Below are 18,476 nucleotides of genomic sequence, written 5' to 3'. Positions count from 1 at the left end.
AAAGACTCGAGCCAATTTTTTATCGAACCAAGATAAATTGTTTTCTTGTATATGTGCCGCCAATCCTGGCTTAGTGCACGTCGAGATCAGGCACGGCGTGGCTGGTGTCAAAACAGCAGCTTACCGCCAGTTACTGCCGGTACGGGGCTGGGAAATGTACGTGGCTGCACTGGTGGCTGGTAGACAGAGTGAACTGGCAAAAACTCTCCAAGCACAAAGCTAGTGAAAAATAAAAATGAAAACTTAAATGAAGTCAAAGGAAAACTGCTGCGGAAACTCATGTCCAGATTTATCATTTATCATGCCACAGGCGTCCTGTAAAATGCTTCGTTCACCTAACACTTTGTACGATGCCATTCATGTCATCAATGAATGTCACTAATGAATGTCACCAGGCAGGAAGGAAGGCTTATCTAGGTGCGCTGAGCAACTCTTTTCTTTCCTTTGAGCTTACGCCGTGCATGACAAGAAAAAAGAGCATATTCAGCGCGTCTACTTTAGAGTATGAGAAGTATGCGACCAACCGCCCCGGATCTCTCCCAAGCTTGTCTGAAACTACCGGCCTTTCAAGGAACAGCATCGTCAAAGCCGGTTGTCATACGGAGTACATAAAAAGAAGATGGAATGGCGCGTTTTTGGGTTCGTTGTCCACGTAGAACCCTTCGGGTAAATATTGTATAATTTGTACGAGTTAAAACGAATACTGAGTACTCCGTACTGAGCCCATTCAGGCAAAGGGCCTGATCAAGGTTACGAGCTGGCTATGTGGATCAACGGTGCATCTTCGTATTTTTGGGTTTTTTGGGCAGCCGTTCCCGCCCGCCTTTCTTTTTATTATTACCGGTCCAGCCCTGCAAAGTAGGTCGTATTAGAGTGATTAACGCATGCATAGTCCAACCCTCTGTCTCGGCCTCAACGGGTTATACACGCCGGAGAAGACGGCATGGGGGAAAGAGAGACAGGCCAATGTCTTTCACTAATTCTTCTGTGTATCAATTCTAATGAATAGAGAAGAGTAAGTTTCAGGCCTTTAAGCCGTCCATGATGATTGAAGCTGGGCAGGTAGGGCTGCCCTGTTATTACTATTAGGCGACGTGGGCCACCCGGATGCGCCAGCAAAGGTTGCTTGTCGCGCGATGAATGCAAGGGTTGAAACCCGAGCCTACTGAATAAAACACGCGACCGGGCAGTCGAGTCGTGAGTACTTAGAGCAGTGGCTCCAACATGTGTCTATTTTTACGGCGGCTGGCCGGGGGGGCGCTGTCGTGATAGATCGGGCTGCCCCCGTCATGTATTGGCGGGCACCGGCTTTGTACTTCGTATTCTTTGACGTCTTGGCTGCAGGTGCTGGGTGCTGAAAGTGCGGCGTGTGCTGAAAGACACGAGGTGTGGGCAGCGAAGATCCCTGCAACTGTGGCAATGTGGGTGTGGGTGCTCCGTACTGAGTGCTCCGTCATCTGTACAGATTACACAGGAGCATGTCATTGCGCTGCGGCGCCGCGCCGTCCATCGAGAGAGCCGTAGCGTGCTATGCAGTATTTGCTTGTGTTCCCGATGTTGCAGTCGCAGGTGGGAGGGGATAAAGGAGGCAAAGGCGCTTACAGGTGCCTCAAACCTCTGACATGTACGGGTCCAGTCAGCTAAATATGCTTGCCAGCTGCCAAACGTTCTGCCAGTTGCAAGCTCGTTGAGTGTAAATACATGCCTCAGGTACAAACAAATCGCCTTTGTGCTGCAAAATAGATACATAATCTCGCCGCAATCAGCCGCTCTCATCCTCCGCTTTCTCTTCTTCAATATCGTCACCATTTGCGCCACATGCGAAAAAACTGGCTCCGGGCACGTCGCGGGGCTGGCCAGCAACACGACCTACCCCTCCTGCCCTGCGTCCTGCACCAGTTGCGGGCCACGCTCCCAAGCAAGCCCTGCAACATCGACTACTGGTACTGATAGGTACTCAGTATCCCAGCTGTCTCAGCGTCTCGCATAACGGCGCTGCGGCGATAGCGCTCAGCAGGGAAACCCCCGCCATCAGCCCAGCTCCACAACCAACCACACATCCCAAGCCTCCTCGTATTTTCAGTCTACTAGATCGCCGTCCAGCCTTGGACCTACAGTGTCCGACCACACCACACATTTCGTTTCTTTTTTTTTTCTTTTTTTTTTTCAAATCCCGTACTCGGCTCCCCGGCCGAGCTGTACTGGTAGCTTGGTAGAGCTATATACTCGTCAACCCCTGCCTTTTTTTCTTCCAGCTGAGCATTTGCTGTGCTACAATAGAGCTTTGTTTTACTTCGAACCTTGCTTCTACGATTAAAGTAGTTGGGTAGCTTTCTACCTGATTTCTTGACTACCTAACCTACCAAGTTCCCTGCCGTGGGGCTCACTTACACGCGCGTGGTCTCGCTACATTGCATTTGGCACCGGCTGGCTGCGTCCCCCTCGATTCTTCCTATCGCAGCGCATTGAGATTTACACATTCACGGTCTTTCTGGTGCAATCTCGCTTTCTCGCATACGACCTGCAGTGCGTCCCGTTGACCGTTCTTTGTTGTGTCAGAACCACTGCCGTGTGTGACTGGGCTGGTCCACTGCGCCTGCTCAATTCACGTTGCACGACCTTCATCTCGAAGCGTGAAATCTTTCTTCTTCTTTTTATCTTTTATATCAGTCACCTGCATCATGGCCGAAATAACGTCCCGCCAAACTCGCTCAAACAGCTTGCAGCGCATGCTGGATCTTGAAAAGCAGTACATGGTAAGCCACGCTGCCTCTTACCAACACCACTTCCTGCTCTTTCGCTAAAACTAGTGTTCAGAATGAGAGACTGCGAGTCAGCTCAAACCAGTGCAGCTTTTCTTCTACCACACTCAACAGCCTCCCATCATTATCAGGGCAACGCCCTATAACGCGAGGTCGCCAAACTGAACCGCAAACAGTCCAGGACCGTCGCAGAAGCGAGCAACGCCAGAGAAGTTTTCCCTTGCAGACTCAACCACCGAAGCCCCAGCTGGTAATAGATGTCAACACCGCTTCGCCTAAGCCCTCTGCCTCCGCCTTTCACGCACCCGCCAGCAACATGAAGATTCGTCGAAGTAGCAAAAATGTGTCTGCAGAGCCTCTGTCCATACCATACAGCTCCACTGTTGAAGCTTCCCCAACACCGTCCTCTGGCACCGACAACTCCGTCTGCCAGTCTCCCAGCTGGGAAGCTTACGATCGGCGAAAGCAAGAGAAGAAAGAGGAGAAGAAATCCAAGGATGAAGCAAAAGGTGCGAGAAAGCCTCGCCGCCTGAGCAAGCCCCCGCCAGCGTCGTCTCCCCAGGCGATTATCCAAACCAACCCGAACCAATCCGAGCCTGTGAAAATGGACAATGGCAGAAAATCTCGTCCCGCAAGTATGGTGATTTCCGATAGTCCTTCTAAGGATGCGCCATTCTATAAGCAGCCCCGTTCCCGCGCTGGGTCATTTTCTTCTCTTATCAAATCCACTTTCGACTTCCGACGTTCTTCGATTGATCAGTCTCAAGAGCGCCCATTTATTGGGGGCATTAAACTTGAATACGAGCAACATCTTGCCAACGAAAGGAATATGGAGCAGCAGAGTGTAATCGAACCCACCGAAGTTCATCCTGCCCTGCGAATGAGCAAGACAGCTCTCAAATCTCCGCCTCCGCCCCCTCGCGCCACAGGCACGAAGAATACGAACTCACGGGCTTATCCCCCCAATACCTTCAAGACAGCAAAGTCAAAGTCGATGTTCTTGGTTTCCCCTACTGCCCCGCCAGTTCCGGACCTTAGTACCATTGAGAAATGGCGTGCGCGTGTTGGTCTCAGGTCTTCAAGCAGGTCTTCCTCATCGCGGAGCCCTATCACACAAGAGGCCGCCCCATCCGCGGGAACTCAGGGCTCAGACAATGCAGATGTCAGCTCGGGCGAAGAAACCGATAAAAGCCAAGAAACCAGCGCCAAGCAGGCAACGGAAACGACAACACCCAGTCAGGAACCAGTGCGAAAGATGTCGCCTCCTCCAGAGCCTCCGCGTCGAAGTTCGAAACGCAACTCCATTCTGAGCGGAAGTCCGTCAATGCCGCTTCTTCATGCTGCTCTTCGGCGTGTGCCCCTCGAAACAGCTGCTTCTTCACTCTACGATTTGCCATCCACAGCTGTCGATGGCGATACGAAACTACCCAGCGCGAGCCCCTCCTGGGAGAATCTTAAATCCTCCGTTATGAACACGATCGAACATACCATCAAGCCAATGGCCGACGTTGAGAAGGAAGAGAGCGAAAAGGCATTCTGGAACAGCCAAGAGTGGACTGTTCAGCGCTCTGACCTCCCTCAGATGACATCCAGCTCCTCGGAAGACTCTGCCTCCGATTGCTTCAACACTGTCTCAATGCCGAGCACACCGAACACATCGAGGCCCCAGTCAGAGAAGGGACTCCCGCGTATCTCAGGAGAGTCAGAGCGTTTTACATTACCCAGGATTCAATTGCACGATAACGCTTACCCAAGCGAGGCTTGCTCCTTTGTTTCCGTCAGCTCATTTACCGGCGCCTATGATAGTAATCGCGAAGTCGATCCTATCCAGGCGGCGGCAAGAAAGGTCATGGCTGCTTTGCCTCCAATGCCATCTTCAAACCCTGCCACCGAGCATGAGCCTTTGAATATATGTTCAAAGTTTGCTGATACTTCCAGCGTCTCCGATATATCATTGAGGGATGTACCGAAGCTTGCTCTCAGGAACCATAAAGTTCAACCTGCCAAGCGTAGCAACGCCGACACCATCGCCAAGGTCTTTGTCGAATGCTGCGGCTGCAAGTATTATCACGATATGCCCAGCAAATTATACGACGCAATGGTGAATCCCAACATCGTTTTGAGCCCCAAAGACAGATCCGACTTTGGTGGCGCCATCTCGATGACGGTGAAATGCCCATGGTGCAAACACGCAATGAGCACAAGCTGTTGTGCTGGATTGGCCGCCATGGTCTACGTCAAGGAACGACTGCACTAATATTTGAATATACACAACAACAGCACAACGCATATATAACGACCTATGAGACGAGTTTTCTTTGTCATTCTAAGGAGATTTAAATTTCTTATCTGATTTCAAATTCAACGTTTTCTGCAACTCGAACCACAGTAACGAGAAGCGCACAAATATGTGGGAAAATTCGGACAAGATGGCTCGCATACAAGTACCCTTACCGTATTTTCACAAATTAGCAAGTGAACTAATCAGGGCCATGATCCCGAGTATTATTATACACTGCAAATCAATTTATCATTTAAATGTCCATTTTGCCGCCTGTATCCGTACCTTCCTTGGATAGGTAGTGACCATAAGCCACTACTTCCCCTCCATCAGCCACTCTGCTCCCACCCAACTCAGCCACGCGGGGCATGACGACACCAGCGAACCTACCTACTAGTCCCTGCTCACCTCCAGCTACCACTGCTGATCCCTAAATCACCGTGCTCGTCGAACAAGTCGCAAGATGGTACGCGGCTTGAAGCTATATCTGAAAGTATACATCTACTAACTTGAAGCTTTTAAGGCGTCCGAATCTAGACTATATACATTCTCCGGTGAGACCAAGGAGCACCTGCGCAAATTCCGCCTGTCAACTTCCCGCGCCAAGGACCCTCAGGCCGTCATATGTATGTCTCGGCACTGTCGCTTCAGCTGCAGCCATGCACTTTCTAATAGCTCTCATCGATCAGATTTGGTCGACAAGAACACGCACGAAATTCGGCAGGACGACGACAAGACCGTATACAGTACACTAGAAGAAGTCGGTGATGATCTTCCGGACCACTCGCCTCGCTTTGTGCTCCTAAGCTACCCGTTGACACTTGTGAGTCCATATAACCTGCCCGTTCTTGCGAGATGGCGGCGAAACTGATCGATTTTCGTTCAGAGCGACGGCCGAGCCTCGGTGCCCTACGTTCTGCTGTACTACCTCCCTGATACCTGCAATGCCGAAATGCGAATGATATATGCTGGCGCTAAGGAGCTTATGCGAAGTACTAGCGAGGCGGGTCGCGTTATTGACCTCGAATCCATCGAAGATCTCGAAGACATACCCAAGAGACTAGTGTCTGATTGACTTTGCGGACAGGCGGAAGAAAAGACACAGGTTGGCTAGCATGGTAGCATGGCAATGCCGCTGTATCAATATTATTTTTACTATGTTGTTTCGATGGTGATCATTCCGGTAGTATGTCCTGCGTATCCAGCCCTAATTGCTCTGATAAATTGCGCACCACCCCTTGGAATGCTCTGCACGCCGGGCTATCTGGGAACGAATCAAAGTAGCTCTCCCCATAGTCGCATGCCATTCGAATGCGAGGATCCAACGGGACAGCACCAAGGAACGGGATGCCCATCTCATCAGCGAGGGCGCGCCCACCGCCAGTACTGGCCTTGAATATTTGGCTTTCATTCTTGCAGTTGGGGCAGACAAAGCCACTCATGTTCTCAGCCAAGCCGAGGATGCGGATGCCAGCCTTGCGGCAAAAGTCAAGCTCCTTGCGTACGTCGAGTAGAGAGACCTCCTGCGGCGTCGTGACGACGACAGCGCCGTCGATGCCGCTCTCCTTGAGAAACGAGTTGACACTGAGATGCTCGTCAGAGGTACCCGGGGGCGTGTCAACGAGCAGAAAGTCGAGGTCGCCCCACTCGACGTCCTTGAGAAACTGTTTAATGAGGCCGTTCTTCTTGGGCCCGCGCCAGATGACGGCCTCGTCGCGACTGGGCAGCATGAACTGGATGCTCATGACAGCCAAGTTGTCCATGACCCAGACGGGTGTCCAGCCAGAGCCGCTGACGTGGATCGTCTCGTCCTCGACGCCCATCATTTTGGGGATGCTCGGGCCGCAGATATCCGTGTCCATGATGCCAACGTTGCTGTCCGGATTGGTCGCGAACGCGTGCGCCAGCAGCGACGTGAAGGTGCTCTTGCCGACGCCGCCCTTGCCGCTGAGCACGAGGATCTTATGCCGTACGTTGGCGAGCCGCGACGAGATGACGGGGATGTCTGGGTCCGGACCCTTGGGCGCCGACGCGCAGATGGCCTGGTTCGGGCACCCCGCGCACGAGTCCGCCGCACCGGCCTGCTCAGACTCCGGGCCGGGGCAGTGCGCCGGCTCCGGGGCCACGAGCTGCGGCTTCTGCTTGAGGGGGTTGGCGAGCACGTCGTCTACCGACTCGGTCTGTTCGAGGGACGGCGCCATGCTCGGCGGGTTGCGCGATTTTTTTTTTCGGTGTGTGCTTCGCGTTGGTACTGAGTTGTTCGCGAAAGTAGTAATCGAGGTCACTCGTCGATGTCGAAAGTGGCAATCAGGCATGTGGTTAGCGCCAGCTTAATAATGCCCATTTGTGATTGCTCGATATGTAAGCCGACAACGGCGAGCCCCGATAACAAAAACAATGCACAGGGCAAAAAAAGATAATGCGAAATCGAAAATCGGCGCGGCCTTCCTTCCCCAAACCGTACCTTTACAATTTTACTACCTATACTGCCAACATTCGTGTCAAACGCAATAAGTCCATGTCATCGTGCTGGTGCAGGGTAGCTGCACATGGTGGTGCTAGCACTTTACGCGCAATCGCCTATGGAGCAGATGGGCAACGCGCGAAAAATATGCAACCGCATTAACAAAGAATATCAATCGAGCAAAAAAAAGAGACAGAATATGATCATTGAAACTTGCGTAGTATGCAACAGACCTGCACAGTATGCAAAAAGGCGCAAGCGAAAATCGGATGCAAAGCAAAAAGAAAGGTTCCAGAGGGAGTCGAACCCTCGCTGGCGGAATCAGAATCCGCAGTCATAACCGTTAGACCATGGAACCGTTAAAGTGGTTAGCCACTTCCCATGGTTGGATGTCATTTTGGCTCTTACTTTAAACTATAAAGGATAGCCAATCCTCGGCTCAAGCACATGGTGGGGTCGGTGTTATCGGCGCACCACCCCACCTAAATTTTTCTTTAATCAGATCCTTCAGGTGCGGGCTCGTCGCGTTTATGCGAATTTTTGTTGTGTGATCGAGACAATACATATAAGCCATGGCTACAGTCACTGTGGAAAAGCTCCGTGAGAGCCTGGTATCCGAGGCCACACCCCTGCCTGTGCGCTTCCGCGCCCTCTTCTCCCTGAAGCACCTGGCCGTCACGGACAAGAGCGCGGCGGGCCCCGCCATCGAGAGCATCGCGGCGGCTTTTGCGTCGCCCTCTGCTCTTCTGAAGCACGAGCTCGCCTACTGCCTGGGACAGACCGCCAACGATGCCGCCGTTCAGCCTCTGCGCGGAGTTTTGTGTAACCTAGACGAGGATCCCATGGTGCGTCACGAGGCTGCCGAAGCCCTGGGCGCTCTGGGCCATGCTGAGAGCCTGGAGCTGCTCAAGCAGTTCCGCGATCGTGAGGGCGAGGATATCTCCGTCGTGGAGACCTGTGAAATCGCGATCGATCGTATTGCATGGTCCAACTCCCAAGATAGGCAACAAGAAAAACTCAAACAAAGGTGTGTCTAATCTGGAGGTGAAGAAATCGTGATGTTTGGTTCCCTAACTAACGCCTACATAGTGACTTTGCGTCGATCGATCCTGCGCCTCCGGCAGACGAGACTGAACAAAATGTCGAAGAACTTGGCAAGCAACTCATGGATGAGAAGCTACCGCTCTTCCTGCGTTATCGCGCCATGTTTTCACTCCGTGATCTGGCGTCACCGCCCGACCTGCCCACCGCCGTCCCCGCCGTCCTTGCGCTTGCCAAGGGGTTCGCTGACCCATCTGCTCTCTTCCGACACGAGATTGCCTTTGTCTTTGGTCAGCTCTCGCACCCTGCCTCCATCCCAGCCCTGACAGAGGCGCTCAGCAACGTGAATGAAGCAAGCATGGTACGCCACGAGGCCGCAGAGGCCCTTGGTAGCCTTGGAGAAGAGGAGGGTGTTGAGGATATTCTGCGACCTTTCCTCCATGATAAAGAAAAGGTGGTGCGCGAAAGTATAATTGTCGCGCTCGACATGGTCGACTATGAGCAGAGTGGCGAGGCTGAATATGCGCTGATTCCAGAAGTTGTTGGCGCTTCGGCTTAAGATGAAGATGACATATAGAATAAAAAGTTTGTTCGAGTAATGCTTTAATTGTCTTGCTGCCACCTGTAACGGATATCAGTGTACTGTTGTGCTTGCGTGGCCAAGGACTGCAACTTACGAGTAGCCACAGTCGCACATGTAGAAAATGGTTGAGCCCTCGTCTGCACCGCGTAGCTGCACGTTTGTATATCGAACTTCTTCACGACCGCACTTGGAGCAAGTCTCATGAGTAGTGCTATCAGTCTGGATATTGTGTCGTTCGACGGCCTGGACGCTAGATTGTAGCTTTTGTCTGAGAAATGAGGGAAAATCAGAGGGTTTCGATTGAGTCAGAGTCGCCTTTGCTCCAGTATCTATTCCAAGGTCGAATTGTCAGATCTTTGCTTCTACTCAATACTGAACGAGAACGAACCTTGGTTTTCGGCACCACAGCACTCGCATTTCAAGACGTTTCGATCTGTGCCTTTAGTAGAGGGCAGAAGGTTACCACAGTCAGTGCAAAAAACAAGGGAGCCAATCGCTGCCATTATGAACGCGTTTCGTCTTTTGGAAGTGTCGTTGCGGAAAGTGCTCTCTGTCGTGCAAGGCTTTTTTTCTCTTTGGCTCAGGAAGCTCGGCGTACTTGAACCAAAGGAAAAATATTTATGGAGAATGTGGCTCTGTCACGGTCTTTGATTGGTGGAGTAGAACTGTGGACTGGTGGTAGGAGATGCAGACTGATTGGCTTGGCAAGGGGCAGGCCGCTAACCAAAACGGATCGGGGGTCCTGCCTGTGGCTTGTTCCATGGCTACTGAGTAGCACGTCGCTAGGCGGCTTCAACTGTTGCTTGGCTGCTCAGAATAACCCAAGAACATCTCGCGGCGATGCGATCCCATTGCTAGCTCTCGTCGCATCAGCCGACGCCATACAACATCTACACATACAACTAGAAGGACGGCCGACCAATTATTACTGGCTGTATTCTCCTGGCCGCGGCGTTTTCCGAGCCTCGTTCGCTTTCCGAGGCCGCCCCTGCGTTTGCAACTTCGATGCGCCGTTGCCTGCTAGCTCCTCCGGCGCGCAATGTCAGCTGGAAAACAGTTGTAAAGACGTCGATCAACAGCAGAGAGTTACTTCTGCACAATGAATGGCCCTCAGAATGGCCCTCAGAACGGCCTAGGTGGCCGACGCGAGGAGGCTAACATAGCTGCTACAATCTCCCGACCGTTAACTCTGCAACAAGCCCTCCCATATTCTCCGCAGACCTCGACGGTCCCCTTCATTCCGTGTAAGAAGCTGAAATGCTACACCTGAACTCGTGCTTAACTAACATGCTGGCAGATATCATCCCCGACCCTTCCATCGGCTCAGGCTCGCCAGCTGAACCCATCTCTGGCCTGTTTCCCCGACACGAGTTTGACAGTCTGAACAACGAGGCTACAGCCGGCAAAGACCAACAATCAAAGAGCATTAAGCAAGCGGTTGACTTTGTGCTGCACGATATGAAGCCCGCACAACGCACCCAATAGTATGTTTTGTAGTCAGTCGTGTGACCGAGCTTGCGTCTAACTGCTCCCAACAGCAACTTTCGATCTGTCCCACAAGGCCGCATGAGACCTGCGTCGAAGAAATCGCCAACTGGTGGCCTCACTCCCGTAACACAGGCTATACATGATCGAGTCGATACATGGTTCAAGGCCAGCAAGAACACTGTCAAGGCTGACAAAGCTGTCAATGGCTCACACGCCCGCAAGGCGTCTCACGATGCGAACCAGCCCCTCGAAAAGACACCCGAGAATGCTTTCAGGATCACTTCCGAGAAAAAACAACCAAGCACGACGCACAATGCGAACACGAACAATGTGGAAGCAACTCAGCCAAACTCCGCTAAAGTTGAGATAGCGATTACAGCCTCGAAGGGATTTGACCCGTCTGCCTACGAAGATGGCGACTCTTTCATGCAACCCGTAGATACGGGCTCAATACCAGCGAAGGACGTCCCATCGCCACCTGCCACAGAAGCGGATGAAATAATCGTTGCTGCGTTGGAGCCGGCTGGGGGTCTGCGCATAGAGTTTCCTACTACTGTGAGTGGGAGAGATGAGTATGCCGATCTGGCAATTGCCCCCGATGCACCCAGTAATCTATCAGCGCGTAAATATGGCAATACGCAAGAGGGACAAGACCTTATCGGTTCTAGTCTCGACCAGCGCCAACGTGGAGAAGCCGCGCTCGACGCTCTGGAGTCTCAGTTTCGCACCATTAACTCAGCTGCTGGACTTGCTCTCGTGATGGAACCAGGCTACGATCATATCGTGAGGCTCTTGCCTGACCAAGAAGTAGCCATGACGGCAGGAACCCATCAAAAATTGCAAGGCGCACTACAGAAGGTCATTGACTTGCGAACATTCGACAAAGTTGCTGTTGAAATCCTCCTTCAAATCATCAAACTTAGCGTACCCAGTCTCAAATATATGGATACCATTGATATTCACATTGACGAAAATTGGAGCGAGGAAGCTGCTGATTCTTGGGTCACACAACTCTCAGAAGTCGAAACGGCCATGAAGGCCGCGAGAACATGTCTTCGAATTTTGTCCGGTGGCCGAGAGGACAAACAATTATACGCAGAAGCTATGATACTAAGATGCGTCAACCTCTGCAAGTCTGTCACCGAAGATATTATCATGCCCCTTGTGGAACTGGGAAGCGGCGGTACCGGTGCAACTATCTTCAAGCTCATGTTCAAGCATAAAAAGACACTCTCAACAGTGTTTGTTACGTGCCAAAAGCTTTTCGCATTGATGGCCGAATTAATTGCCAAGATTGAGCTTTCGGAAACTGCAATCAATACGCTAGAGTATACAGCCTCGAAGCTCATCTTTGTCGAGAATGCACACGTTGAGCGCGAGTCTGTCGTGGGGGTTCAGAAATTCGATGGCATTCGATCAGTCGCAATGGACATTCTCTGCCAGATATTCGTTAATAAGCCTGAACAACGTCAGGGTATCATTGACGATATTCTCACATCGTTAGAGAAGCTTCCTGTTGGTAAACAGAGTTCAAGGCAGTTCAAACTGGCCGATGGTGGCAGTATTCAGCCTGTATCTGCCCTGATCATGAGGCTAGTCCAGTCCAGTTCTGGGAAAGTCGACCAAAGTGGCGAAGGCCGCCGAGCCGCGCTTCTGAAGGACCTGGGCGGAGATGCGGACGACGAACCCGCTAGCACCGAAGTAGTATCCAGGCAGGGACAGGCGGTATCGTCGTTAACCAGCGATGACCATGCTTCGCAACAGCACGCAATTGCTATTCAAGAGTTGGACACAATATCCAGTCCTCTGTACGACACGGCCACGCGGAACGCTTCCTACGTGATTAACTTCATTGTGAAGCGGGCTATTGGATCTACGAAATCGGGAGACACGCCGTATCGCAACCTGTTGGATCTGTTCGTTGATGATTTCACTGTATGCCTGGACTCACCTGATTGGCCTTGTGCCGAGCTGCTTCTGCGTCTCCTCATGCTTCGGATGGTGCAGTTGTTTGAAGGTCAAAAGACAGCTGTGCCTGCCAAGAATATGGCGCTGGAGCTGTTAGGATCTATGAGTGCAGCCATCTCGCGTCTGCGGTCACACGTCAAACGTACTGCCACCAATTTTGAAGGTGCCGATGCTGACGAAATGTCACGCTACCTCGCTGATCTTGCCATCCATATTTTGGAGCAGAAGAGCCAGCCAGAGCATTTAGTTGCTTGGGCAGGGCCATTTCGTGCCGTCCTCGAGTACTTGCAAAGTCGCAGTACAGAAGATCGGCATCTGGCTAGTGCTGTAGCCTTTGTTATAACGGGCTGGGCAAACAGAACACATATGGCATATGATTCGATAAAAGATGAAGAGATCGAGCGCGACAGTGAGCTTGGCCGACTGGCGTACCGACTTCGAAAGATGATTTCGGATCGCAAATGGCTTGCTAGCGAGTATACTTTCAAAGCAATAAGCGCTAACCAAGCAAAACTCGCTTTCACCATTATTTTACTACGGTCGCCGCTCTGCGAGTCCTTTGGCAAAATCCTTAATATTTTGTTGGGCTCCATGGCAAGCGATCAAGCGACTGTCCGAAGCAAGAGTCTCAAAAGCATCAACCAAGTCCTGGAAACAGATCCATCCATCTTGGACGGAGATTCCAGCGTAATTCAACTAATTCTGGAATGCTCTAGCGACTCTTCGACTCAAGTCAGAGACTCTGCTCTGGGATTGCTTGGCAGTTGTATCACCATGCGTCCCGCTCTCGAACCATCATTGACACCGAAAATCATTGACCGCTTTCAGGATGCTGGAGTTGGTGTACGAAAACGTGCTATGAAGCTAGCCCGAGATATTTATTTGCGAAACAGATACAAGGGCATACGCTGCGCCATTGCGAATGGCTTGCTTCGACGTGTCCAAGACCCAGATGAAGGTGTGCGAGATCTTGCTCGTCAAATGATCGAGGAGGTATGGTTCGCTCCCTTCTACTCTAACGATGGAACTACTGCGTACCAGACCGCGATTACGGAGCATGTGGCTCTGATAATCCAAACTGTCAAAACAGGAACGGCTACAGAAGTCCTTGACAAAGTTTTCCAGACTATTCTTCGACCTAATAACAAGTCGCTGGAGGGACCATTTCAAGTCTGCTCAAAATTGGTCAGCGACATGTTTGGGCTTCTCGACAACCCGGATTCTGAAGACTCCTCAGGACCCTCTGGTAGAGATGCGCTTCAGGTTCTTACAATTTTTGCAAATGCGGACCCGAAACTCTTTAATTTCGAGCAGATCCGTCTCTTAAAGCCGCAGCTGGCGAGTTTTTCTGGACAAGAAGAGCTAGCTGCGTTTCGTGCAGTCACAGTTATCTATAGAAGGGTGCTTCCGCAGCTCTCTACTGTACACTCACAATTTCTGGGAGAGGTTCGCAAACAACTGCTTCAAGGAGTTGGAAAAATCTCGTCCAGAGGTGCTCTTGATGACTTGATTGGCTGTGCTAAGGTCGTTTGTGACTTGCTCAACGACTTCAGCCCGATGGCTAATTTGGTTGCTTCCAGCCTCGTCGGCATCCAGAAAATTGCAGCTGCACCCCTAGATACCAAACGGCTTAATATTCTCTGCGCGTACGCGATCATCGTTGGCAACGTGGCGAAGCACTGCGATTTGGACCAGCAAATCGAAATCTTCAAAGCAAAATTCCAGAGGTGGCAGGGTGATTCAGTGCCGCGATTGATTGTGGATATCATGTCCCCTTTCACCAATCCCGCGCAGCCACTTGAGGCCAGGAAGGCAGCACTTGAGGCCATTGGGTTGGTTTGCCAGTCGTGGCCACGAAACTATGTACTTGCCAAGGTCTATACAGCATTCCAGCAAGTATTCCAGGACCAAATACCTATGCTGGAGACTATGATTCTCAGATCCTTCAAAGAATTTCTCATGGGGGAAGAACGACGCTCCGAGGCTTCTTCTCAAGCCGCTGCCGCTGGTGGCAATGGAGATCTCACGGTAATGGGCGGGACGAGTTTCGATGATGTTGCCAGCGCTACGACGCAACGATTTTTGAAGGATTTTACCCGCATTGCGCTTTCCAGCCAGGATGAGTACGCATTTCTGGCCATGGAGGTCTTGGGTAGCATCAATCGCCAAGGCTTGACACATCCCAAAGAGACTGGAGTCACTTTGATTACATTGGAGACCTCTGCCAATAAAAAGATCGCAGAACTGGCATTTATGGAGCACAGATCGCTGCATGAGAAGCATGAGACTGTGCTGGAGCGAGAATACGTTAAAGCGGTACAGTCGGCCTTTTACTATCAGCGAGACATTGTGAAAGACGCTCATGGCGCCACGACAGATCCTTTCCAAGCCAAGCTGCATTTGCTGATGGAGGTCTTGAAAATCAGCAAAATGAAGAACAAGCAAAGGTTCCTGGAGAAGCTTTGTTATCAGGTCGACTTCGATCTCAACAAACTAAATGCCAGGAGCGGCGTCCCGCAACACGTAGGCTTTGCTCGATTTGTGGTGGACAACCTTGCTTTTTTCGATTATCAGACTATGGGTGAAGTGCACACGACGGTTAAAAGCCTTGAGAAGATTGTGACTACAACAGGAGCTACGGTTGCTCAGGCAATCGAGTCAGAAATATTCAACATGCGCATGGACTTGGATGCGCCGAATGCAGCGGAAGAAGCTTCAGGCGATGCTGAAGGTGAGCCCGCCGATATTGCGGAAGCCCCGGTGGCCGGTGCAGATGTAGATCCAGCGCGTTTCCGCCAACTGGCATCAGCATCGGTAATACTGCTCATGCTCTGGGAGGCACGAACATATTTGCGAAAGCTTTACAACATGGGAACCAGCCGACACGACAGCAAAGCAAAGCTTCTGGCAAAGGATCTTAACAAGACGCCGACGAAAGTCCAGGGTGTACACGGGGACAAGGTTTGGGAAGAGTTGGCCACACACGAAACAGGCTATGATACACTGCAAGGCATGGGCGTGAAGTGCAAGGCCTTGATTGAGCTGATGAACGTGGATAAGGAATTCAAGGTTGCGGAAGACGACGACCAGGCGGAAATGGATGCGGCGGGCAGTGCGAGCGAAGGAGATGACGACGGAGAAGGTGGTGAGAGAGGTCGGAAGAGGAAAGGAGGATCTACACCTGGCGGGCGAAAGAAGCGTCCTCGGTCAGACTCTCAGCCGCGAAAGCGCGGGCGGCCACGCCTGTCAAGCATGGAACCAGATGAGGAGGAAGGTGATGCATCGTGGCTGTAATGTTATGGGTGATGTATTCTTGTGTTATTTATACGGGATCGGCGCCTTTCTTTTTTTTTCTTTTCAAGAAATATTTTTCCGGAGGATCTTTCCTGGGCCAATGCAGAACAAATGCAAGCTTTTTGGTGCAGTGGGAGGAGACTGGTGTGGAAACAAAGCTGGGGAAAAATGGCGTTTACATTCTGGCGGATACATACCCACGAGTTGATTTAAGACGCATCTGGCTGAAACGAGACAAGATATCTATGATGGCTATGAGTAATACAGCAGTTTACTTTCTTTTCTTTCCGCAATGACTTGTAGTGATGCAGTTACGTGGCTGATTTGGGTAGCTAACTAATAGAGAAGAGCAGCAGCCTTATAGTATGCTTGCGTGGTGTTGGCAGAAGATGGATGGCTATGACGACAGGATTCGTCGTGCACAGCTGGAACAGGGAATGTGAAGCGCCACACAGCTGTCCATGCAGAAGCCACGTTGGTGTCACTGTAACAGGGAAAGCTTAACCAGCGAAGGTCTCAGCCACCGAGATCGTTTACACAACTGCCATATGAAGATTGTTGGTTAAGTATGTGCTCGCTAGTGGAATGGGCACCCGCAGACCGGACGATTTCCAGGATTGCACAACGGGGAGTCGGTGAAGTGAAATTAGAGGCACCAAGGAGGCCGCCTGGTGCCCAACGCGTGGAGAGACCTAATTTGACAGAGCCGTCGGTTTCACGTAACCTCGGGCTTGGACCGCCCCGGTGTTGACTGGCGCCAGGCTAGTCATAGCTAAAATAAATGAGATGTGAATGAGAGACAGGGAGAAACCAGGAATTTGTGTGATGTTACCTGGCTGAGTTTGTGTGCGCAAACCTCTCAAATGTCAGAGGCTGCCCTCCCTTCATATTCCTGCCGTCTCGCCATTCTTTGCTGATTTCGTTGACTGCTCAACCTTGACGTTGCTCGCCCTCGACGGGAGGATTCAGCCGGACTACTAATAAACTTTCTTTCACGCGCTACTCTTCTCGCATGGGCGCAGAACGGCCACAGCTACGCGACACAGAATAAAAACAATAAGAAGAAGCAGAGACCGCCCCATCCCCCCTTCGCCGTCCCGAAGGAGCAGCGATTGAAAAGTTTGGGTAGTGACGCTTGAAGCATCTTCATCATCAACATCTCCGGTTATCTTGCTCTCACTCTCGCAATCCATCTTTCTTCCAGCCCCGGCTGTGTGCTGTGCTAAGCTGACAGTCTTTCAAACGGCCAGGCAACATTTTGCTGAAAAGAGTAAGTCTTTCGCCAAGCCAGTCCGCATATGCCAAATGTCACGCTCCGTGGGCTAGAGTCAGCCGGTTACGATCTTTTGTTTTTGTCCTGTGCCAGCCAGCGATGCTGGTGCTGGTGCTGGTGCTGCGCCTCCGCAAAACGACACGGCGCCATCATAACAAACTCAATCTGGGGGAGCGTGAGGGACGTGAGGGACGGAACGGGCTGTGAGGCCGCCAGCTGGCTGTGTCGTATTTACACGGAACGGTATTCTCATTGCTGACGAGATTTTGCGAGGCAGTTCTTTTTCGGATTCTCCATTCGAGTCGTCTGCTGCGCCAAGCTGCCGGTCTCAGCTACCGGTGATCGATCTCTTGGAAATTTCTTGGCTACATACCCCTTTCGCGGCCCAGCACTCACGCAGAGGCGCAGAGGGCTCAAGTGCCAAACCAAACTCACTCATCCACCCCTGCCTGCTCTGCAGTTATTGTGGAGCACCCCAGCGAGCCAAACCATGAGCTGTGAGTTGAATGTTTCATCAATGTTGTCCCACCATTGCCTCATGAACTGCTTCTGCACACCACACCATGCACAAACATTTTGCCCGAGCTCCCTGTTAGCCTGTTTCCCTGGGCGTTGCACAATGTTCTCTGCGTCGAATTCCCCATGGCAGTGCAAACGCAAGTGCGGCATTGATGGTTGTCCGGCTTTTATCTTTAGTGGCCCACACACTCACTCACTACTCAGTACTGTACATATCCTAGTACCAAAGTAGGTACCTTGGGCTATATGAGTGAGGATCCTGTGAGGTGAGGATCTAGTCTGCCAACTAATCACGAACTACCTTTCCTTCCCTACCTGATCCACCTACACTACACCCGCCCGGTTCCAGAAAGCCGCTATGCCAGCAAGCCAGCCAGCAATGCCACACAAACAGGTTGCATCGCCATCCGTCCTCCCATCATCTGCCCCATGCCAATTCCTTTGATGCCGCTCTGCTAGCCCTGCGCCTGCATCTCCTCTATTCTTCGTCTCACCCAACACTTCTTGGGGAGCTGACGCTACATACGCAACGCAACGAGGCTTGGCTAGCCAACTAGCCAGAGCGACTCGCCCTTGCTTGACACTTGCTTGCTTCGCGCCGTCATCCTCACATCACCTCTCACCGTCCCATACCTTCCGGGGCATAACCACACTAGAAACGACACATATTATACGTTCATATGCCCTTTCCAATGCCCTCATAGCAGAGACAGTCTCTCTTCAACCTCGGCGTCCTCATGGTCTTCCACACCGTCTACGCATATTATCATCATTATCCCGGACGCTGACCCTGCTCACGCCAA

General features: G+C 51.6%; 5 protein-coding genes and 1 non-coding gene across 6 annotated transcripts; 4 read left to right on the top strand and 2 right to left on the bottom strand.

The window, feature by feature from the left end:
- Positions 1 to 2,681: 2,681 nt before the first annotated feature.
- On the top strand, positions 2,682 to 5,019 carry V2A60_003101 (uncharacterized protein; the record flags this gene model as incomplete). The annotated part of the gene is made up of 2 exons (XM_083254443.1): positions 2,682 to 2,756; positions 2,944 to 5,019. The coding sequence occupies 2 exons, from the start codon at positions 2,682 to 2,684 to the stop codon at positions 5,017 to 5,019; spliced, it is 2,151 nt and encodes a 716-aa protein (XP_083110569.1).
- Positions 5,020 to 5,506: 487 nt separating this feature from the next.
- Positions 5,507 to 6,118, top strand: V2A60_003100 (glia maturation factor; the record flags this gene model as incomplete). The annotated part of the gene is made up of 4 exons (XM_083254442.1): positions 5,507 to 5,509; positions 5,567 to 5,669; positions 5,733 to 5,866; positions 5,930 to 6,118. 4 exons carry the CDS (start codon positions 5,507 to 5,509, stop codon positions 6,116 to 6,118), a joined length of 429 nt encoding a protein of 142 aa, XP_083110568.1.
- A 100-nt stretch (positions 6,119 to 6,218) lies between these two features.
- On the bottom strand, positions 6,219 to 7,244 carry V2A60_003099 (Fe-S cluster-binding ATPase; the record flags this gene model as incomplete). The annotated part of the gene is made up of 1 exon (XM_083254441.1): positions 6,219 to 7,244. The coding sequence occupies one exon, from the start codon at positions 7,242 to 7,244 to the stop codon at positions 6,219 to 6,221; it is 1,026 nt and encodes a 341-aa protein (XP_083110567.1).
- Positions 7,245 to 7,793: 549 nt separating this feature from the next.
- V2A60_003098 lies at positions 7,794 to 7,865 on the bottom strand. The gene has a single exon. It is a non-coding gene; the product is annotated as a tRNA-Gln (tRNA).
- Positions 7,866 to 8,079: 214 nt separating this feature from the next.
- Positions 8,080 to 9,107, top strand: V2A60_003097 (deoxyhypusine monooxygenase; the record flags this gene model as incomplete). Its single annotated transcript, XM_083254440.1, has 2 exons — positions 8,080 to 8,534; positions 8,597 to 9,107. 2 exons carry the CDS (start codon positions 8,080 to 8,082, stop codon positions 9,105 to 9,107), a joined length of 966 nt encoding a protein of 321 aa, XP_083110566.1.
- A 1,123-nt stretch (positions 9,108 to 10,230) lies between these two features.
- Positions 10,231 to 15,881, top strand: V2A60_003096 (cohesin-loading factor complex subunit SCC2 domain-containing protein; the record flags this gene model as incomplete). The annotated part of the gene is made up of 3 exons (XM_083254439.1): positions 10,231 to 10,375; positions 10,429 to 10,594; positions 10,670 to 15,881. The coding sequence occupies 3 exons, from the start codon at positions 10,231 to 10,233 to the stop codon at positions 15,879 to 15,881; spliced, it is 5,523 nt and encodes a 1,840-aa protein (XP_083110565.1).
- Between the last annotated feature and the right edge of the window lie 2,595 nt (positions 15,882 to 18,476).

The sequence above is a fragment of the Cordyceps javanica genome, chromosome 2, assembly GCF_051103115.1.
Source record: "Cordyceps javanica chromosome 2, complete sequence".
In the NCBI taxonomy this organism is placed as follows: Eukaryota; Fungi; Ascomycota; class Sordariomycetes; order Hypocreales; family Cordycipitaceae; genus Cordyceps; species Cordyceps javanica.
This window is presented reverse-complemented; position numbering and strand designations above follow the sequence as displayed.